This window comes from Engystomops pustulosus, chromosome 8, assembly GCF_040894005.1.
Source record: "Engystomops pustulosus chromosome 8, aEngPut4.maternal, whole genome shotgun sequence".
NCBI classification, from domain to species: Eukaryota; Metazoa; Chordata; class Amphibia; order Anura; family Leptodactylidae; genus Engystomops; species Engystomops pustulosus.
Window position 1 is genome coordinate 115,040,870 of NC_092418.1, and position 24,148 is coordinate 115,065,017.

General features: G+C 45.6%; 1 protein-coding gene across 1 annotated transcript in view; it reads right to left on the reverse strand.

The window, feature by feature from the left end:
• Positions 1-2,247: 2,247 nt before the first annotated feature.
• Positions 2,248-24,148, reverse strand: part of LOC140075910 (sterol 26-hydroxylase, mitochondrial-like) — a 33,801-nt gene continuing 11,900 nt past the window's right edge. The window contains exons 4-9 of the mRNA XM_072122323.1: positions 22,867-23,064; positions 7,678-7,841; positions 7,300-7,466; positions 4,742-4,823; positions 3,739-3,939; positions 2,248-2,465 (exon numbers count right to left, since the gene is read on the reverse strand). Coding sequence (XP_071978424.1) covers positions 2,352-2,465; positions 3,739-3,939; positions 4,742-4,823; positions 7,300-7,466; positions 7,678-7,841; positions 22,867-23,064 — 926 coding nt within the window. The 3' untranslated portion in view covers positions 2,248-2,351. The remainder of the gene's footprint in view (positions 2,466-3,738; positions 3,940-4,741; positions 4,824-7,299; positions 7,467-7,677; positions 7,842-22,866; positions 23,065-24,148) is intronic.

The following is a 24,148-nucleotide window of genomic DNA, read 5'->3' on the forward strand; positions in this document are numbered from 1 at the left end:
CCTTAATTGTATATATTCTAAAGTAGAGAATAAAAAAAGTGATCAAAATTAGAGAACACTTTCAGATACTTGCAAGTTATTGATATGAATCTGGCACCTGGTGCTAATTTCCTTAATTATCTGGAAAACCTTATTGACCCGGCACCTAACTTTCCAGGTTTCAGTGACTTTGGATGTTGTGCTTTTCCCAAGTGACTGAAACCCCCCTGCAGCAGGTTGTCCAGATGAAGGCCAAAGGTGTGACCCCTATCAGCCATAGCAAGACAAGTCGGTTGTCACAAGTCTGTGATTTCTAGAATTTAGCATCTTTATAACATCACACACTCACTCAAGTGCCCCAAGAAGGCTGCCCTCCCTTGAAAGACAAATGCAAGAGAGGACAGGATAATGCAGAGACTCTCCATGGGTAATCGTTTCATCAATGCAGCTGGAATTATTCGCCAGTTCAGCCCTGAACAAGGTAAGGATCTGTCTCGTCATACAATGTATCAATGTTTAAAGAGCGCTTGGACTGAAAGCCCACTGTGCAGTGACCATAGCGCTCATTAGCAGAAAGAATCAAAAGACTAGACTCACCTCTTCTGAGGAGCATGATGTGTGGACAGAGGAGAAGTGTCCACCGTTGATTTTAGTGATAAACACAAATTTATGTCTTTGGATCTGATGTGAAACATTGGGGCACATTTACTTACCCGGCCCATTCGCGATCCAGCGGCGCGTTCTCTGCACAGGATTCGGGTCCGGCTGGGATTTAAGATGGTAGTTCCTCCGCCGTCCACCAGATGGCGCTGCAGCGCCGAAAATAAACTTAACGCCCCGGAATGCACCATCCCATAGAAGGTGAAGGTGAGCGCTCCCCAAGCGACATATTTTCGGTTTTTAAATGCGGCGGTTTTTCCGAATACGTCGGGTTTTCGTTCGGCCACGCCCCCCCGATTTCTGTCGCGCGCATGCCGGCCCCGATGCGCCACAATCCGATCGCGTGCGCCAAAAACCCGGGGCAATTCATGTACAAGCGGCGCAAATCGGAAATATTCGGGTAACACGTCGGGAAAACGCGAATCGGGCCCTTAGTAAATGACCCCCATTATGTTTTTTGACCAACTGGGGAAAGACTGAACCCAAAGTGTATAGAGAAGTCAGTGAAAGGTGGTGGAGGAAGTGTCATGGTTTAGGAAATGTTATTTGCTGCAGAGTGCATGTGTATCACAACTTTCTTTTACACTTTATCAGCCAGCGCAGCCTGATACATACCCAATAGTAAACCTCTGGAAAATCATTGATGACAAAGTTATCATCAGGAAACCCACAACAGTCACAGAACTGTAGAATAAGGAGCAGATCCCAGCAGATCCGTGTAAGAGACCAGTGATGTCCTGTGCACAAAAGAAATGCAGTATGTGCTATGTGCAGTGTCCTGTGTAGTGTGCAGGGGGTGTACTATGTGCAGTGTCCTGTGTAGTGTGCAGGGGGTGTACTATGTGCAGTGTCCTGTGTAGTGTGCAGGGGGTGTACTATGTGCAGTGTCCTGTGTAGTGTGCAGGAGGCGCCAGATTCAGGATTTCTGGTGCACGTTCTTCATGAATCTGGCACCTCCTGCACTGCCCCAACAGAGTGCACAAACTTTTATTTGGTGCACGTTTAACATGGGGCGAGCTCCGGAACGCCCCCTTCAGTGCAGAAATTTCTGTTGTGTCGGGTATAGTGCACAATACAAATGTGTCACTGACACTTTATAGAACACGTGCAAGCTGTTTGCGCTGAAAAAAACAAGCATAGTCAGATGAAAAAATGGCGCAGCGGCTTTAATAAATGTAAGGCAATGGGACACATTTACTTACCCGGTCCTGTGTGATCCTCGATCCAGAATGTACGCCCGAATGCACATTGTCCTGTACCCAGCGTATCAGTGTGTCTCCGTCCTGTCCTCCAAGTGTCAATGTGTCATCATCCTGTACCCCAAGCCTCAGCATTTCATTTTCCAGTACCCCAAGTGTCAGTCTGCCTTTGTTCTGTACCCAAAATATCAGTGCGTCATTGTCCTGTAGCCCAAATATAAGTTTGTCATTGCTGTGCATTGGAAGTATCAGTTTGTCACTAAGTGTCATTATTCTGTACCCCAAGTGAGTGACTGTCCTGTACTGTCAGCAGACCATTGTCTCCTACCCCTAATGTAAGCTCCTTTTCTTTTATAACTTCTTCATATACTGTTTGCACAAAACCTTTCTCAAATTTTTTTGTGTGTAAATTTTATTTTTTAGCTTTATTCATAGTCATTTCACATTTTTCAGGTTTTCTTCTCCTGATCCTTGGAATCACATCACATTTGGAAAGGACAGGATCTTCCCGAATCATCTCTCTACGAACTCCAGGTTGATGGGTTTGCTGGGTACAAGGACAATCCTCACCATTGGTTTTATTTCTTCCCCTTGGGGCTTGTAGTGAACCTCAAACATCTTTATTATCTGCGAAATATATATAGAAAAAAAATCCAATTGTTATAGAAATTCTATGTGTAATGTCACGGGGAAATGTGATACGAATCCAGTCTATTCTTCACTCTCCCCACACTATTCTATCAGCTTTCTCCCCAGATCCCTGACATTACTAGATGCAAAAGGGTTAATAGTTTGGGTACTATTGCACTTTAAAGGAAACCTACCAGTTAGAATGGTAGGTGTAAGCTGTAAACACCGAGCCCCAGCTCAGGGTGAGCTCAGGGTGAGCTGGTGCCGGTGCTTAGTTTCGTTTTAAACTTTACAGCAGAAGCCGCTTCGGCGCTGCGCGCGACCGTGCGCGCACAACGCCTGCGGCATTTCCTATGTAGGCGTGCGCACGATCGTGCGCACGCAGCGCCGAAGCAGTTTCTGCTGTAAAGTTTAAAGAGTGTTAAAAGCGCGATACCGCGGTTTTAACACTAACTAAACTAAGCACCGGCACCAGCGCACCCTGAGCTCACCCTGAGCTGGTGCTCGGTGTTTACAGCTTACACCGATGATCTGAAATGGTAGGTTTCCTTTAATAGGGTTGGTGATCTGTACCTTTAAGATGTCTTCTCCCCCCTCTCCTGTTGCTTACCTAATGACGTCCTCTCCTCCTACAGGATGTGGGGCATTATATGGCTGATCACTCAATATTATCACCTTCTTTGAGGCGACACTCAAGCTGTCCCTCCCTCCTTATGTTATTGAGATGTTATATTTTTTTGTAATGTTTTTCCTTTCTATTTTATAGTTAATTTTTAAGTCACAGGCGTAATGGTAGAAGATGTGAGATGGTGGTTGCTCGGTTGGCCGACTTGCCAGCTAGGAGTCCAGCTGGGCATGCAGCTTCCAGAGCTCCCAAGTACCCGATTCGTGCATATTCCTGGGATAATATTTATAAATAATAAAGCTGTGACCTAATTTTCCACCCAGCAAGAAGTGTCTGTCATATTTTGGAAGTTACTTATACAGTTAAAGTTTACTGATATTTGTGTTACGGGTAATTTAAGTGCACTTACAGGTGGTTTACATAAGGTGTTGTGTTGCCTTCCAGTCTTCCTATGTGTGTAAGTAAGGAAATGTAGGAGAGCCTTCCAATCATTTACACATCACCCACTCTTGCCTTAGTTACATCCCTGTACTACTGCCCTCCCAGGACCTTCCACATCACAAACAAAACTTTACACCTAGTTTTTGGTGCCGCCTTTTGTTGTAGTTTTGCTTTTATGTAAGATAAAAGATATAATTTACTTACCCGAGCCAGAGCCAAATGCATCTCCAACTCAGCGATTCTCCTGCCAACGCATGCGCGGACCCCATACCCAAATGGAATGGAGCTGAAGGGGTGGTGCTTCATCCCTCCGCTGCGCAGCCATCTTTGTGGCAGGAACCTCTCTGGCTGCTCAAAGTTTTTCTCATCCCGGGAAATGGCATAGTGATTCAGAACAAAGAGAGTCTGTGGGATAAGAAGACCAAGAAGGAGGGGCGTTACTTGAGGGGGTGCAGAGGTTGCGGTCGCAACCGGGCCCAAGAGGATTAGGGGGCCCTCTCTCATGTGAGAAGACTATTACTATAAACCATACATTATAGTCGGGAGCCCGGCACCGACTTTGCACTGGGGCTCATCAGCTTCTATTTACGCCATTGCGAAGAAGGATAAGTACCTACCTACTACAAAGGCAATGACCCCAGTGCAAGTCCACATGATACTGCAGTGATGCCCTTGCGTCTGTCACATATTGTTAACCTACTCCCACCACTAGGAGGAGCTCAACTCATACACAAAGCTCCTGCCCAGTGCTGCAGCAGTTGTACATGTCTGTGTAGTAAGGTGCCCCTAGTGGTGGGGAATGGAACCTTAATTTGTAAAAAGGGAGAGACCAAGAAATATTTTCTCAAAATACTGTAAATCATATGAGGGATTAACTTTAATATTGAGGATGTTATTAGGATAACAGGGGAGCGGAGGGGCAAGTCATGCTGAACTTTGCATTTAGGGGTTGGTAGTAAGTTTTGCAGTTTTTAAAGAGAGTGTGCTATACTCCCATGTGTAGTGTATGGGAGACCTCATAGTAACCAGTCTCCAGCCTAAAATCACAGATAGAACCTGCAGGGGGAAAAACTGCTGCACAATGCAGGATACAAGTCTTATCATGAGGAGATGTAGTGTTACCATCTATAAGGTCAGGTGTGGTTTACAGGTCATGGGAATGATCTCAGACAACCCCTTTTAAGAGTTAAAGTCCAACAATAATTACCTCTTTTGGAAATAGATAATCTCCAATTGTCACCTCCTTCTCAGTTATAATTCTGCCATTGAACGGGACAACAGGATACAATCTGAAAAAGATATCCCAATATGTAACAGTCATCTCACATGTCTATATGCAGAAATGAAAGGCAGTAAGACACATGAAAGATATTTTGCACTGTTGAGGGTTTGGTACAATTGCATCCAGAATGGGAAAGCAGCTCTGGATGTGACTAGAGGATACAATGCAGAGTCACCATCCAGATGTCATTGCAGAATAAAAAGTTCTGAAAGTTTGTATTATACTTTGTGTTTCAATTCCATGTTATTCGTAAGAGCTCTGCTTGCTGTCAATAATTTTTATATCCACTAAGTGAAAACCTGCAAAGACCTAATATCAATACTGAGAGTTTGTCACAGATGTACGGAGTCTAAAAAATCCTCTGTGAGAAAAACTCATTAGCAGCACAAGTTACTCTCCTGTTCTGTTACAATGGGGCTTATTTACTAAGGGTCCCGCGGATCGCACTTTCAGCAGATTTTAGAATTTTTGGGGATTTGTGCCGCTGGGACAGGTATTTAGTGGGGGGATTGTGTCGTACGGGATTGGATCTTGAAGCAGCTGCGTTGCTTTCATGCGACCGAAATTGGGGGAGGGCCGTCGAAAGATCTGACTGATTCGGACTGAGAGCAGGATTTAATATTCAAATTGTGTCGCAAGCCCAAGCACGTACATGCACCAGAAAGAAAAGGTGAACCCCAGGGACCTGAGTGGGGAAGTGACACATGCAGGATATCGGCGCGCGATCCTAGTGACTCCCCGCACAGCGCATTATACACGGAAAATGCACTTACATGCACCAGGAAGAAGAAGGTGAACTCCGGGGACCTGAGCGGGGAAGTGACACATGCAGGATATCGGGCGCTCGATCTTAGTGACTCCCCGCACAGCGCATTATACACGGACAATGCACTTACATGCACCAGGAAGAAGAAGGTGAACTCTGGGGACCTGAGTGGGGAAGCGACACATGCAGCATGTCGGGAGCACGATCTTAGTGACTCCCCGCACAGCGCATTATACACGGACAATGCACTTACATGCACCAGGAAGAAGAAGGTGAACTCCGGGGACCTGAGCGGTGAAGTGACACATGCAGGATATCGGGCGCAGGATCTTAGTGACTCCCCGCACAGCGCATTATACATGGACAATGCACTTACATGCACCAGGGAGAAGAAGGTGAACTCCGGGGACCTGAGCGGAGAAGTGACACATGCAGGATATCGGGTGCATGATCTTAGTGACTCCCGCACAGCGCATTATACACGGACAATGCACTTACATGCACCAGGGAGAAGAAGGTGAACTCCAGGGACCTGAGCGGGGAAGTGACACATGCAGGATATCGGGCGCATGATCTTAGTGACTCCCGCACAGCGCATTATACACGGACAATGCACTTACATGCACCAGGGAGAAGAAGGTGAACTCCAGGGACCTGAGCGGGGAAGCGACACATGCAGGATATCGGGTGCACGATCTTAGTAACTCCCCGCACAGCAAATTATACACGGACAATGCACTTACATGCACCAGGAAGAAGAAGGTGAACTCCGGGGACCTGAGCGGGGAAGCGACACATGCAGGATATCGGGTGCACGATCTTAGTAACTCCCCGCACAGTGCATTATACACGGACAATGCACTTACATGCACCAGGAAGAAGAAGGTGAACTCCAGGGACCTGAGCGGGGAAGTGACACATGCAGGATATCGGGCGCAGGATCTTAGTGACTCCCCGCACAGCGCATTATACACGGACAATGCACTTACATGCACCAGGAAGAAGAAGGTGAACTCCAGGGACCTGAGCGGGGAAGCGACACATGCAGGATATCGGGTGCACGATCTTAGTAACTCCCCGCACAGTGCATTATACACGGACAATGCACTTACATGCCCCAGGAAGAAGAAGGTGAACTCCAGGGACCTGAGCGGGGAAGTGACACATGCAGGATATCGGGCGCAGAATCTTAGTGACTCCCCGCACAGCGCATTATACACGGACAATGCACTTACATGCACCAGGAAGAAGGAGGTGAACTCCGGGGACCTAAGCGGGGAAGCGACACATGCAGGATATCGGGCGCACGATCTTAGTGACTCCCCGCACAGCGCATTATACACGGACAATGCACTTACATGCACCAGGAAGAAGGAGGTGAACTCCGGGGACCTGAGCGGGGAAGCGACACATGCAGGATATCGGGCGCAGGATCTTTGTGACTCCCCGCACAGCGCATTATACACAGACAATGCACTTACATGCACCAGGAAGAAGAAGGTGAACTCCAGGGACCTGAGCGGGGAAGCGACACATGCAGGATATCGGGTGCACGATCTTAGTGACTCCCCGCACTGCGCATTATACACGGACAATGCACTTTCAATGAACTCCGCAGACCGGGTATGTAAATCTGCCCCAAAGTATCAGTGCAGGCAAATGTATCAGCGGATTGTTGCAGCATACCCTACTGGAGGGAAGGTTCAGGAGGAGCTACCTTAGGGTCTCTTTGATGACAGCCCTCAGTAATGGCATCTGACTGATATCATCGGCTGCAGGGATGCGATCCACAGGAACAGCCTTTGTAATCTCATCGTACAGGGAACGCTGGAGATCGGGGTCTTGTGCCAGATGATACAGAGACCAGGATAATGTGTTTGATGTCTGTAAGAAAGGAGAAAACATCAGAATTTAGGTTAACAAAATATGCAGGAAGTTGTGTGAAATGACACAGCTGCCCATCCCCCATTGACTACAGACTGTAGTCAGTGTGAGGTTAACATTGGCTTCTAAACTACATGTGGGATCAGACAGGAGGCGTATTTTGGGCAAAACAAGCTACTGCAGGTAATTTCCTAATAGTTTGATTACGCACAGTGTCCACGCCGGCCAGCAGCAGCTCGCACACGCTGCCGTACACCTCCGGTAAGCTGAGTTTTCCACTGGACAGTAGGTAGGTCAGATACTCTCCCTGCACCTCCTGCCCCTTCTCCAGCCGGGACTGGATCTCACTCATCTTCTTATCCACCAGCTTCTTTCCTGCAACAAATTACAAAACATATACAGTATATATAATAATTTCTATAGCGCGCACAGATAACACAGCGCTGCACAGAACTTGCCTAATCAGTCCCTGTCCCAGATGGGGCTCACAATCTAATCACCTACCAGTCTGTTTTGGAGTGTGGGAGGAAACCAGAGGACCCAGAGGAAACCCACACAAACACAGAGAGAACATACAAACTCTTTGCAGATGTTGACCCTGGGACTTGAACCGAGGTCCCAGGCGCTGCAAGGCTGTAGTGCTAACCACTGAGCCACCATGCATATACCCTTTTACGCTCCTCACAGGCTGCCATATACAGTGCCTTGATGGCAAACTGGGTACACATACTCTTCATCCACCCTAAAGGAAATCTATCATCAAAATCCATCCTGATAAACCAGGGACATTACTCATAGACCCAGGCACTGGGACTGTGGTGATCTTCTTATATTTGTCATCCATGGCCTCCTTCCTTCTAAAATCAACTTTTAAAATTATGCCAATAAGCCAGAAGGTCACTGGGGGGAAGGATGTTACCAGTGCCCTTTCATACTTTAGCTTCACAGGTTGTTGGTTTCTCCAGGGGTTGAGAAGACCTGCTCTGCTCATTGTAACAGCTATTGAAGCTGCAGCGTGGAGGGGCTCTGGAAACAGCACCCAGAATCCTTCAGGCTCATTAGCATAATCATAAAAGTTGATATTAGAAGGAAGGAGGCCATGGAGAGCAATGTATGAGAAGATCACCAGTCACTGTGCCCCACAGGGCCGGATTAAGGTTGGTGGGGGCCCCTGGGCGCAAAGTCTGGTGGAGGCCCCCATTGAGTGTAGCGTGCATACACGTCCTCCTGCTCACTTTCCACTATCCCAGCTGTAACACAGCTACATACAGCCGCCTCATCCCCAGTAACACAGCTACATACAGCCGCCTCATCCCCAGTAACACAGCTACATACAGCCGCCTCATCCCCAGTAACACAGCTACATACAGCCGCCTCATCCCCAGTAACACAGCTACATACAGCCGCCTCATCCCCAGTAACACAGCTACATACAGCCTCCTCACCCCCAGTAACCCAGCTACATACAGCCGCCTCATCCCCAGTAACACAGCTACATACAGCCACCTAGCCCCCAGTAACACAGCTACATACAGCCACCTAGCCCCCAGTAACACAGCTACATACAGCCGCCTCACCCCCAGTAACACAGCTACATACAGCCGCCTCACCCCCAGTAACACAGCTACATACAGCCGCCTCCCCCCCAGTAACACAGCTACATACACCCGCCTCACCCCCAGTAACACAGCTACATACAGCCGCCTCACCCCCAGTAACACAGCTACATACAGCCGCCTCACCCCCAGTAACACAGCTACATACAGCCGCCTCACCCCCAGTAACACAGCTACATACAGCCGCCTCATCCCCAGTAACACAGCTACATACAGCCGCCTCACCCCCAGTAACACAGCTACATACAGCCGCCTCACCCCCAGTAACACCGCTACATACAGCCGCATCACCCCCAGTAACACCGCTACATACAGCCGCCTCATCCCCAGTAACACAGCTACATACAGCCGCCTCATCCCCAGTAACACAGCTACATACAGCCGCCTCGCCCCCAGTAACACCGCTACATACAGCCGCCTCTTCCGTAGTAACACAGCTACATACAGCCGCCTCACCCCCAGTAACACAGCTACATACAGCCGCCTCATCCCCAGTAACACAGCTACATACAGCCGCCTCACCCCAGTAACACAGCTACATACAGCCGCCTCATCCCCAGTAACACAGCTACATACAGCCGCCTCATCCCCAGTAACACAGCTATATACAGCCGCCTCACCCCAGTAACACAGCTACATACAGCCGCCTCACCCCCAGTAACACAGCTACATACAGCCGCCTCACCCCCAGTAACACCGCTACATACAGCCGCATCACCCCCAGTAACACCGCTACATACAGCCGCCTCATCCCCAGTAACACAGCTACATACAGCCGCCTCATCCCCAGTAACACAGCTACATACAGCCGCCTCGCCCCCAGTAACACCGCTACATACAGCCGCCTCTTCCGTAGTAACACAGCTACATACAGCCGCCTCACCCCCAGTAACACAGCTACATACAGCCGCCTCATCCCCAGTAACACAGCTACATACAGCCGCCTCACCCCAGTAACACAGCTACATACAGCCGCCTCATCCCCAGTAACACAGCTACATACAGCCGCCTCATCCCCAGTAACACAGCTACATACAGCCGCCTCATCCCCAGTAACACAGCTACATACAGCCGCCTCACCGCCAGTAACACAGCTACATACAGCCGCCTCGCCCCCAGTAACACCGCTACATACAGCCGCCTCTTCCGTAGTAACACAGCTACATACAGCCGCCTCACCCCCAGTAACACAGCTACATACAGCCGCCTCATCCCCAGTAACACAGCTACATACAGCCGCCTCATCCCCAGTAACACAGCTACATACAGCCGCCTCATCCCCAGTAACACAGCTACATACAGCCGCCTCATCTCCAGTAACACAGCTATATACAGCCGCCTCACCCCAGTAACACAGCTACATACAGCCGCCTCACCCCCAGTAACACAGCTACATACAGCCGCCTCACCCCCAGTAACACCGCTACATACAGCCGCATCACCCCCAGTAACACCGCTACATACAGCCGCCTCATCCCCAGTAACACAGCTACATACAGCCGCCTCATCCCCAGTAACACAGCTACATACAGCCGCCTCGCCCCCAGTAACACCGCTACATACAGCCGCCTCTTCCGTAGTAACACAGCTACATACAGCCGCCTCACCCCCAGTAACACAGCTACATACAGCCGCCTCATCCCCAGTAACACAGCTACATACAGCCGCCTCACCCCAGTAACACAGCTACATACAGCCGCCTCATCCCCAGTAACACAGCTACATACAGCCGCCTCATCCCCAGTAACACAGCTACATACAGCCGCCTCACCCCCAGTAACACAGCTACATACAGCCGCCTCATCCCCAGTAACACAGCTACATACAGCCGCCTCATCCCCAGTAACACAGCTACATACAGCCGCCTCACCGCCAGTAACACAGCTACATACAGCCGCCTCGCCCCCAGTAACACCGCTACATACAGCCGCCTCTTCCGTAGTAACACAGCTACATACAGCCGCCTCACCCCCAGTAACACAGCTACATACAGCCGCCTCATCCCCAGTAACACAGCTACATACAGCCGCCTCATCCCCAGTAACACAGCTACATACAGCCGCCTCATCCCAGTAACACAGCTACATACAGCCGCCTCACCCCAGTAACACAGCTACATACAGCCGCCTCACCGCCAGTAACACAGCTACATACAGCCGCCTCGCCCCCAGTAACACCGCTACATACAGCCGCCTCTTCCGTAGTAACACAGCTACATACAGCCGCCTCACCCCCAGTAACACAGCTACATACAGCCGCCTCATCCCCAGTAACACAGCTACATACAGCCGCCTCATCCCCAGTAACACAGCTACATACAGCCGCCTCACCCCCAGTAACACAGCTACATACAGCCGCCTCATCCCCAGTAACACAGCTACATACAGCCGCCTCACCCCAGTAACACAGCTACATACAGCCGCCTCATCCCCAGTAACACAGCTACATACAGCCGCCTCATCCCCAGTAACACAGCTATATACAGCCGCCTCATCCCCAGTAACACAGCTACATACAGCCGCCTCATCCCCAGTAACACAGCTACATACAGCCGCCTCGCACCCAGTAACACAACTACATACAGCCACCTCAGCCCTAGTAACACAGCTACATACAGCCACCTCGCCCCCAGTAACACAGCTACATACAGCCGCCTCACCCCCAGTAACACATCTTTATATCTACCTTCACCCCTACCAGATATGCAGTCCCATGTAACATACACCTCAGCCCGCACAGCCACACACACACATTCACTGTATAGAGCATATACATACATACCATATACACAGCATATACAAAAACACACATCATATATATACATACATTTTAAGGTGTATATGCTGATATAAATGTATGCGTGTATAAATACATCTATGCATATATCCACAGCATATACATATATACACAGTAGATTCATATATACACATATATACACATATACACAGCATATACATATATACACATTTATACACAGCATATACACGGTAGATGCATATATACACATTTATACACAGTATATACATATTTAGGGCTCATTTACACGGCCGTCTGGGGGGACGTACATACGGCCGCAAATTTGCGGCCGCATATATGTCCCCATAGAGGGCAATGGCGGGCCGGCAGCGGTAGGGTGCTGATCCGCGCTGTACACCGCAAAAAGATAGAGCATGCTCTATCTTTTTACGAGTGTGCAGCCGTGCACCGCTGTTTTCTATGGAGGGAGAAGGGATCACCTCCTCCTCCTATCCAGCACATGGCGGTATGTCCGCATGGCGGGCATACCGCGTGTGAATGTACCCATACACAGTATATACACAGTAGATGCACATATACACAGTATATACGCAGTAGATACACATATACAGAGTATATACACAGTAGATGCACATATACAGAGTATATACACAGTAGATGCACATATACACAGTATATACGCAGTAGATACACATATACAGAGTATATACGCCGTAGATGCACATATACAGAGTATATACACAGTAGATGCACATATACAGAGTATATACACAGTAGATGCACATATACAGAGTATATACACAGTAGATGCACATATACAGAGTATATACACAGTAGATGCACATATACACAGTATATACGCAGTAGATGCACATATACAGAGTATATACACAGTAGATGCACATATACAGAGTATATACGCAGTAGATGCACATATACAGAGTATATACACAGTAGATGCACATATACACAGTATATACGCAGTAGATGCACATATACAGAGTATATACACAGTAGATGCACATATACAGAGTATATACACAGTAGATGCACATATACAGAGTATATACACAGTAGATGCACATATACAGAGTATATACACAGTAGATGCACATATACAGAGTATATACACAGTAGATGCACATATACAGAGTATATACACAGTAGATGCACATATACAGAGTATATACACAGTAGATGCACATATACAGAGTATATACGCAGTAGATGCACATATACAGAGTATATACACAGTAGATGCACATATACAGAGTATATACACAGTAGATGCACATATACAGAGTATATACACAGTAGATGCACATATACAGAGTATATACACAGTAGATGCACATATACAGAGTATATACGCAGTAGATGCACATATACAGAGTATATACGCAGTAGATGCACATATACAGAGTATATACACAGTAGATGCACATATACAGAGTATATACACAGTAGATGCACATATACAGAGTATATACGCAGTAGATGCACATATACAGAGTATATACACAGTAGATGCACATATACAGAGTATATACACAGTAGATGCACATATACAGAGTATATACACAGTAGATGCACATATACAGAGTATATACACAGTAGATGCACATATACAGAGTATATACACAGTAGATGCACATATACAGAGTATATACACAGTAGATGCACATATACACAGTATATACGCAGTAGATGCACATATACAGAGTATATACACAGTAGATGCACATATACAGAGTATATACGCAGTAGATGCACATATACAGAGTATATACGCAGTAGATGCACATATACACAGTATATACGCAGTAGATGCACAAATACAGAGTATATACACAGTAGATGCACATATACACAGTATATACGCAGTAGATGCACATATACAGAGTATATACGCAGTAGATGCACATATACAGAGTATATACACAGTAGATGCACATATACAGAGTATATACGCAGTAGATGCACATATACAGAGTATATACGCAGTAGATGCACATATACAGAGTATATACGCAGTAGATGCACATATACAGAGTATATACGCAGTAGATGCACATATACAGAGTATATACACAGTAGATGCACATATACAGAGTATATACACAGTAGATGCACATATACAGAGTATATACACAGTAGATGCACATATACAGAGTATATACACAGTAGATGCACATATACAGAGTATATACACAGTAGATGCACATATACAGAGTATATACACAGTAGATGCACATATACAGAGTATATACACAGTAGATGCACATATACAGAGTATATACACAGTAGATGCACATATACACAGTTTATACACAGTAGATGCACATATACACAGTTTATACACAGTAGATGCACATATACAGAGTATATACACAGTAGATGCACATATACACAGTTTATACACAGTAGATGCACATATACACAGTTTATACACAGTAGATGCACATATACACAGTTTATACACTGTACATACACATATACACTGTATATACACTGTACATACACATATACTCTGTATATACACATATACACTGTATATACATATATACACTGTATATACATATATATATACACCTACATATACACACACAAATACATATTTATATACATACATTTCCAGGTGACTGTTCGTGGTGTCAGACGGGTGTTCGAGCAGGGGTGGAGGGCGCGGGACGGACTGTTGCTTGTGCGGGGGGGGGGGGGGGCTGGGCGGACTGCTGCTTGTACCGGCGGGGGGGGGGGGGCGGACTGCTGCTTGTCCCGGCGCGGGGGGGGGGGCGGGCCGGACTTCTGCTTGTACGGGGGGGAGGGGGGGGAGGGGGGGGCGGGAGATAGGGGCGCGGACCGGACTGTTGCCTGTAAGGGCGCGCGGGGGGGAGGGGGGTCGCATGTTTGGCGGGGGAGGAGGGGGCGGGGGGACCGTGTTCGGGTGGGTGGAGTTGCTGAGGGTGGGTGATTTTTCGGGCGGGGGGCGGCGGGAGTTGCGTATTCGGCCGGGGGAGGGGAGCGGTGTTCTTCATCCAGGTGCTTTTTCCGGCGGGGGGGAGTTGCGGAGGGCGGGGGTGGCGCGAGTACTAGCGGGGCTGCTTGGATGGCCATGCGTGTGGGCGGGCGTGGAGGCGGTCAACTTTTCCGGGGGGGCGTGTGGCTCAGCCTTGCAGGGGAATAGGCGGAGGGCTGGCGTGGGGCGGTAGGCTTGAATATGCAAGCAGATGGGAGGGTGGGGAGGCTGTGACCTGTGCCGGGGGGCGGAAAGGTGGCACTAGCAGTCTCCTGTGCCGGGGATGCGGCCCGGCTTCAGGGAGATGTCGGCTCAGGAGGGGAGGCGCAGGGGGTGGCATCTGGTGGGGGCCCCCTGGGGGGGCAATATGGTGGGGGCCCCGGGGCTCGAGCCCCGGGAGCCCCGCCTATAATCCGGCCCTGGTGCCCCATGGTGATCACAGCTTTCATTTCTCAAACTGCTCTGGAAAAATGAAAGTTGTGCTCTGATTGGTTAGTACAAACATTCATCCAGATGATTCATGCGGCCTCTTGTTTTCCTATGATATTAGGAGGTTTAGTACTTTATATGCGATTTTTTGACATTTTCATTCAAATAGCAGGATTTACATTTTGGGGGACTCAAAAGGAGGAGCAATTTAGAAAATTGTCATTTGGGGGGGGGGGGGGGGGGATGGATTAATTCAGGCCAAAAAAAATCTGCATTCATTATGGATTAAATGACAAAATGCGCTGTTTTCGGCAAGTATTTTTTTTTACATTCACCATCCAAATCCAGTAAGGTGGTTTTTTTTTTTGTTTATTTGTGTTTTTTATCCTACTATACTACTAGATTGTTATGTATTTTTATGAAAATGTACTTTTATACAGGACTTTTACTTTATTTTAATTTATTTTCAAAGGTTTTAACTTTTTTTCACCGTTTTTACCTCATTTTATACTTGAACTTGCCGGGTTATCTGATTTTTTCCATGGCAGCTTTGGGGTCTTATGAGTTCCCTGGGGCTGCCCAGAGTCAGGATAGCCGGGAGGAGTGTGTTGGAAATATGACATGATGTGGCTTGAGACAGTTTAAGGGTCTTTGTGGACAGAGGAAGAACTAAGCCATAAATGCCTACATTGCCCCTAATAAAGATTGCAGAGACAGCTGCATGTGATTACAATGGACTGTGCTATTACACCTGGAGGCTGGGGCTATCCTGACCACACAGAGGACAGCTGCTTGTCATTGCCCCTGGGGATTCTTGCAGATCTTGTGGGAAACAAAGACTCAAGTTACTTGTCCTGCAAGTTTGTGTGATAAGAATATATTGACTCTACATCATCATTGGATTGGCCAAGACAGTGGTGGAGGTGGGATGATGGGCAAGTGTGTGTGGGATACGTGTGTATGTATATAAGATGGTATACAGATCTATAGTTAGAGCACTTCCTTCCCTACCATCTCTGTCCCTTAGTTAGTTTACCCTCTATGTATATTCCCCTGTATTGTACCCTTAATAAATCCCCTGTAAAGATCCATTGAATATTGTTGTTAATTTAATATTAACTGGCACCCCAAGACCAAGCAGATTTTACATTTGGCACCCCAGTCTGGACCTGTAATTTAAATTCTACAGAGAATCCATGTAAACATATCTGCGCTACTTCAATCTATGAATGGAATTTGGATCTTTGGTACAAAGAAAATCCTGGTAAGTAACAAGTTTTCATATTACATTACTATCTTTGATAAGCCAGGTTGTTTTATGTGAATGTATAGGAAGTCGCCTGTTGAGATTGTAGGTTAACGTTAAGTGTGAGCGGTTGTGTTTTAGTGTACAGAGGTAAAGTTGTAGGAAAAAGTGTGTTCCTTGATATAGCTGTACATTTTCCTAGATTGAATGAGTATAAAGGTGTAAGCAGTGTGTGTTTCGGAACGTTAGTATAGTAGATAATTACACAAACTGTGTTTGCTTAGTTTGTCATTTGTGTGTTTGTCAGTGTATTGTGGTAACAGAGATGGAACTTGTTCAAAAGTTTGTGAAAAAGTATTCCTCTGCTAGATACCAGTCATGTGCAGATGGGTCACTGGAGGAGCAATATAAGGAGCTGATGATGCAGTGTAAGGCCCATAATAAGAAGTTAGATAGGAAAGTGCTCAGTAAGAGAGGGAAGAAAGAAAGGTTGGGCAATGAAATTATGATGCTCATTAAGATGAAAGAATTGGCTGAGGTAAAGGAAGTAAATTGGTCCATACAAAGGCTCCAATGTAAGGAAAGTATAGACAGAATCAGTGACTCTGTGATTGAAATTTCTGCTAAAACAACTAGTGAGATGGATAATCTACAAGCAGAGGTGGATGAGCTGACTTTAAGAAATGAAGATTTGGATAAGCAGCTACATGAGTGTAGATTGAGTTCTGTATCTACTGAAACTCATACACAGTCCTTAGAAAGGGAGATCCATCAGAGGGACATGATAATTACCTCACTAAAGGGTCAGTTGTCTGAAACAATGGCCCAACTGTGTAAACAAGAAGAGCAGATCCGGTCCCTCCAAGTACAGAACCAGACCTGCCATAAAGCAGCAGATGTCTGCATTGTCACACCCGGGGGTTGGAGTGATGAACACAATCTAATACCTGCAGAAAAGTCTCCAACACTCACCATCCAGGATAGACTACATCTGTGTCAGGTCATTGGAGAATGGGATACAAATGAATCACCAATAATTGTATCCAATAAATTTGAAGCTGTGGTGAGGCAATACAACTTGTGTAATAAGGATGCCTGGTCTCTGCTCCAAGCATGGCTTCCTGGGCCTCTGGCCGCACAATTGTCATCTACACACATGGGAGATGATGATAGTGGTGCGGACTTAAGAAGGAAGGAATTGCAGCGTATCATGGGAGGGAGAGATGTAAGGGGTGAGAATACCATGAGAAGATATAGGTTCAGGACAGGTGATGACCCTCTTATTTTCTGTAACAAGTACCTGACCTTATTTAGGAGTGTTTACAACTGCCCGGATATGTCTCAGGATGACTCTGATTTCCTCTATTCAATGGCAAATCAGTGTAATGTGGATTACACCACAAAAATTGGCCTGAGGAATGCCACATCCCTAGAGAACTTTATTAATATACTCAGGGACTGGTGTGATGAGTCTGACAATAAGGATGAACCATCAGAATATCTGTCTACAGAGTACAGAGCTAGGAGGACGAGATATGTCCGGTATTGCTATGGATGTGGGAGGCCAGGACATATTAAACGTTTCTGTAATGTAAATTATGAAAACCATGAGACACATTATAATTCATTGCATGCAGAAATTGATGCCATTGAGCCTGAGACCAACCAGAGCACGGTGATCACGGAGACATGTGAGGAGGCCATGGCACCTCCTGGAAATAGCCACATAGAGACATGTGAGGAGGCCATGACACCTCCTGGAAATAGCCACATAGAGACATGTGAGGAGGCCATGACACCTCCTGGAAATAGCCACATAGAGACATGTGAGGAGGCCATGACACCTCCTGGGACTAGCCATACAGGGACACGTGAGGAGAATACATTACAGGCAAATAAGATTCCCAATACACACAGGGATAAGAAAAAACAGCCTCCCCCTCATGGCAAAGAGCGCAAGGAAGGTGCTAATGTCCCAGTGTACAATCCATGGGCAGGGCTGCCATTCTGGCTATTCTGGAGCTGGTCACAGATCGCCCTCCCCCTGCTAATAAACAGTGCACAGTACAGCAGCAGCATGGCTTATTAATGTGTGGCTATAGCGATATACATTATGAATGAATGGATTTGGAATTGTGTTAATGGTATGAATTGTTTGGTTTCTAACTATGTTTTCTTTCTCTTGTAGACTGGATTTCCTTTGTCACATGACTCCAGGACAAAGAAACTAACACTTTGTTTTGTTTCTACAGGTTCCATTCTTTGATCTCGTGTTTTACATATCTGTTTTGAGTATTGTTTGTGTGATAACTGTCATTGTGTTTTTGTTTTAGGCAACAAGGTGGTTGGCTGAAGAAACAAGTTATTAATATTGACATTTTTGTTTACAGGTCATAGAAAAGGTAGTATGTGAAAGATATTGTTTGTATCATGAATAATGGTTAAAGTTTTATGTTGTTACAAATAAAACCACGTGGTGTAATGAGCTCAAAGTTTATGAGGGTTAATTGTTTGCAAACAATTAAAAAAATGAAGTAACATCCCATTGTGATGTGTAGCTCCTGTATGTAATATAATTGTTGTTGTTTTTTGTGCTATGTCTGTTCTTTATCTTGTCCCATAGATGACCTTACTTAATCATTGACAGAAGAAGAATTGGAAACTGCCTGCTGTCCCACCCTAAAATGTGTAGAAGCTGAATTAGCTCTCATTATTTTATGTTGTCTGTTTGTGTTCTGTTAAATGTAGTATGTAAACCGTGTCAATACACATTTTTTTTGTTTAAGTTCCTGATGCTCAGGAATGTTGGATTTTATTTTATTATTTTTTTTTTCTCATTTTTTTTTATGAAGCATTTTTTTTTTCTTCCTTGATTAAAGTATTATTTTTTTATACAGTGTTTGGTACCATTTTGTGGTACCAAAGGGGCATGGTTTTAGAGAGTAATGCAGTAACAAAGGGGCAGACTATAGTGAATTCACATCAATATTTAATTTTTTTTTTTTTTATAAAAAAAAATATATAAATAAGGAGGATGAGGATCATTTGATATTTAGCTTTATTTTTTCCTGTTATGCATTTACCAGAGGACTGTAAACAAGACAGTCTCAGATACATTCTGATATGTAGATGTGTGCGTATATATATATATATATTTTTTAATTTAAGGTTTTTTCTCTGATACATTTGTCTCACTGGCAACTTAATTTTAAGTTTCTCAAACAAACTGCACGCTCCTTTATACCAGTAAAGCATCTAAATGAAGAACATAGGGTATTAAAAGCAGCATTCAGTTTGAATTTTTTTAATTTTAATGTTCTTAATCTATGTGTGTGTCTTCAAGATTGCGTAAAACATATAGTAATTAATGGCTCAGTATACGGTTACTATATAGTATATTGTATAATGCACAAGTAAGATTACCAATATAAGAGATTAGATGGACACCTACTCTAAAGGTTGATTAGTGGAATGACTTTTTTTTTTTTTTGCTATGTGTTTTATGCACTTGATATACTATTGGTTAATTTATAAGTCAGGACAATGGGAGACCTATATAAGGTGTGATATGAACATTTCTGTGGAGTGTAAATATAAAACCTGGTAAACTTACAGAATTAGATTTGGTAATGGGAAAAAGCTAAATGAAAGTTTATGTTTAAACTAAATATATTTGAAGTCAAGTAAATCTGGAAACCCTTAGATAAACCACCCTGCAAACTTCTACTTGAAATCAATCTTTGATTTACTATTGGTAATGTTTTATAGTTCTGTTTGGGTTTCCTTTTATGTAATTGCATATCTATAGCTTATGTTGATATCTAAGATGTTATTGCCAGCTTGCATTCTATATAACGTGGGATTTATATTTGCATATTGTAAATATGACAGTTATTAGCATATATGGAGATCTATATTTGTTGGATAATTGGTATAGATGGAAAAATGTCATTCAAGAAATGGATATGAGAATGAATGTGAGTGAATGGTGTGATGACCATTGGTGCCCTATCCCTTACCCATAAAACCTTCAACTACTTTGCCTTGAGGAAAAACCAGAAGAAGAAAGATCATTTCCACACCCAAAGAAGATAATGGTGGAGAAATGGATTTTATTTCTAAACGTGGTCTAATGGTTTGTGGGCCTTTCAGGCCCAAAGGGGCATAATGTTGGAAATATGACATGATGTGGCTTGAGACAGTTTAAGGGTCTTTGTGGACAGAGGAAGAACTAAGCCATAAATGCCTACATTGCCCCTAATAAAGATTGCAGAGACAGCTGCATGTGATTACAATGGACTGTGCTATTACACCTGGAGGCTGGGGCTATCCTGACCACACAGAGGACAGCTGCTTGTCATTGCCCCTGGGGATTCTTGCAGATCTTGTGGGAAACAAAGACTCAAGTTACTTGTCCTGCAAGTTTGTGTGATAAGAATATATTGACTCTACATCATCATTGGATTGGCCAAGACAGTGGTGGAGGTGGGATGATGGGCAAGTGTGTGTGGGATACGTGTGTATGTATATAAGATGGTATACAGATCTATAGTCAGAGCACTTCCTTCCCCACCGTCTCTCTGTCCCTTAGTTAGTTTACCCTCTATGTGTATTTCCCTGTATTGTACCCTTAATAAATCCCCTGTAAAGATCCATTGAATATTGTTGTTAATTTAATATTAACTGGCACCCCAAGACCAAGCAGATTTTACAAGTGTATGGTGGTTTATGGGAAGGGGTAAAGTCATTTGAGTTCTGATTGTTTGTGATGAAAGACTGTGGGACAGAGTTACCCGGTCCAGTCACGATCCCGCGGTGCGTTGTCCGACGAGGATTTGGAGCCGCCCCGATTCACGTAGCTTGTGCGCCCGAGTTCCTGTATCCGTCGCTTCTGTACTGAGGTCCCCGGAGTTCACCTGCTTCTTCCCGGGGTATGTAAGTGCTGATCTTGCGACACAATTCTGTTTTAAAATTTCGCGGTTTGTCCGAATCCATTGGGTTGTCCGACGGCCACGCCCCCGATTTCTGTCACGTGCAAGCTGGTGCCGATGCGCCAAAATCCGACCGCGTGCACCAAAATCCCGGGGTAATTCGGCGCAAAATGGAAATCGCCGGGAAACCCGACAAAAAGGCGTCCGGTGGACCCTTAGTAAATGAGCCCCTGTGTGTATTCCATAAGAACCAATCACGACACAGCTTTTGCTTCACTAGAGCAGCTTAAGCAATGAAACACAAGTGCTGATTGGTTGCTATGAAAAGCTGTGTGTAATCCCATAGCAACCAATAACAACACAAATATTATTTCACTAGAGCCATTTAAGGAATGAAAGCTGAGCTCTGATTGGTTGCTTTTTGCCTTTGCTTTGAGGCCGATTGTTTAGACTATAGGTGACAGGAAATACATTACACCCCCCAGTATCTGGTATTGGCGGTGATACGGTCACTGCTGAAGGGTCTGCACAGCAGTAGGGAGGTCCGGTGAGGGATTTTTAAAAATCTTTTTATCCCATTGGGGCATGCAGTTTTAAACAGACTGCTCAAAAAACGGTCCAAAAACAGGTTCAAAGCGCCACGTGTGACATCACCCTCAGGCCACGGTCTCACGTTCATAACACAACGTTAGTGCACGGGAGGCGGGCATTGTCCCATCACATATGCGTTTCCAGGGAAACACATGCTATCGATAACCAGGCCCCGATGCAGGGGCGTAACTCGGAGAGGCAGGGCCCCATAGCAGATGTTTGAATGGCGCCCTGTACACCCTTAGAAAATATACACATTTGTATACGCAAACATTTATTTATATTATATATTATGTATATAATGGTGCACATCTTCTATTCTTTAATGTGTCAGATCAGATGCCGGGGCCCCCTAACACTATGGGCCCCATGGCGGCTGCTATCGCTGTAGTTACGCCCCCGCCCCGGTGTATTGTTTTGTATAAATGCAAGACACCAGGGCCTAGTTATCCATCGCATGCGTTTCCCTGGAAACTATATGCAATCGGGCTGATGCCTGCCCCCCGTGTGCTAGCGTTGCTTTATGAACGCTGGCGCAACGTGTGACCGCGGCCTAAGGGAGGAGTTTATTTGGTTCTTATCTGTGAACTATAATAGTTATGGCGTCTGGGGTTGGTATAAAATTCAGCAGGTTATTAGGTCTTTGGTTACACTGGGATGTGATCTGATGTATGTTGTTGTTGTTGTTGTTGTTGTTGTATCTGTGGAGGTTGAGGTGTTAAAAATTTTTTTCGGAGTAAACGCAGCAGAAAACAGGAGAAGTTTGTGGTCTGGGAAGTCATGATGTCTATAATCAGATGATCCCACTTACCAAAATCAAAGATATTATCCCAGCCTTGAATGTATCGCTTCCAATATGGCAGAACCTTCCTCGTCCACACTGGCAGGTAGGTGACGTATGCCGAATTCTTTAGCATGAAGCCGATGGAGTCAATGAATTTCTGGGCCTCAGGAGGAATCTCTTTGCTCATGCCACCGATCCGCGTCTCAAATAGAATATAAGAGGCTCCTGAGATAAAGCGGAGACACATCAGGATCACGCAGTGTACGTCTGCTAGACCTGGCAAACTTCTCCAACTAAGGCTACATTCACACACACGTATGGGGGACGTATAGATGGCCGACGTATATACATCTCCTATAGCCGGAAATTGGTGCACAGCGCCATGCGGGAACGGTTCCGGAGCAGCACACGTGCGGCACCATACTGTTCCGTAGCTGGGAGAGAGCAAGAACATGTCTTATCTTTTTGCCGGAATACGGTGCCGTGCGCCATATATTACTATGGGGAAGGGCGGGGGCTCACTCCTCCTCCTCTCCCTGGCACCGACATGTGCCTGCCGTGCTAATGTAGGGCGGGCACACGTCTGTGTGAATGTAGCCTTACACAGGCCGTTTTCTTATTCTAGGCATTTCTCGAAATCACTGAGAATTTTTATACACAGGGACTGACAAAAACCTGTGCACACCCCAAACTTCTAACAGCGGAGAGTTTGTTACAGTGTTTCTCAGACAAGACAATCCAATATTGAATTATTTTTCTCCACTCTGAAACATTGTAACAAAACGTAACAAGCTTTGTACGGCTGAAGTACTTAACTGGCGAATTGTGTAGCCTGGGTACAATTGGAGCAAACCTGCAGCTGTGAGTAGTATTAGGTGTGTATAGGATTTTTGGCTACTGGAAGTTAATAAAACAGATTTTCCCGTTCAAGAGGTAAAGGTCTGGACTACACATTAGGGACACGTACATTGTGGAACATGATCCAAGTTAAAAGGATACTGGATAGTTGTGAAGGCCTTTTCTAAGAAGGGATTGAACCTAATCTTCACGACCAGGTATCTATCAGCTTTCTAGATAAGAGAGACCAGGGGCGTAACTTGAGGGGGTGCAGAGGTTGCGGTCGCACCCGGGCCCAAGAGGTTTAGGGGGGCCTTATGGTGTCACTTTCCCATATGAGAAGACTATTACTATAAACCACACATTATAGTCGGGGGCCTGGCACAGACTTTGCACTGGGGCCCCTCAGCTTCAAGTTACACCACTGATAGAGACCAACTACTCCCATCATTGTTACATCTTCCTTTGGATT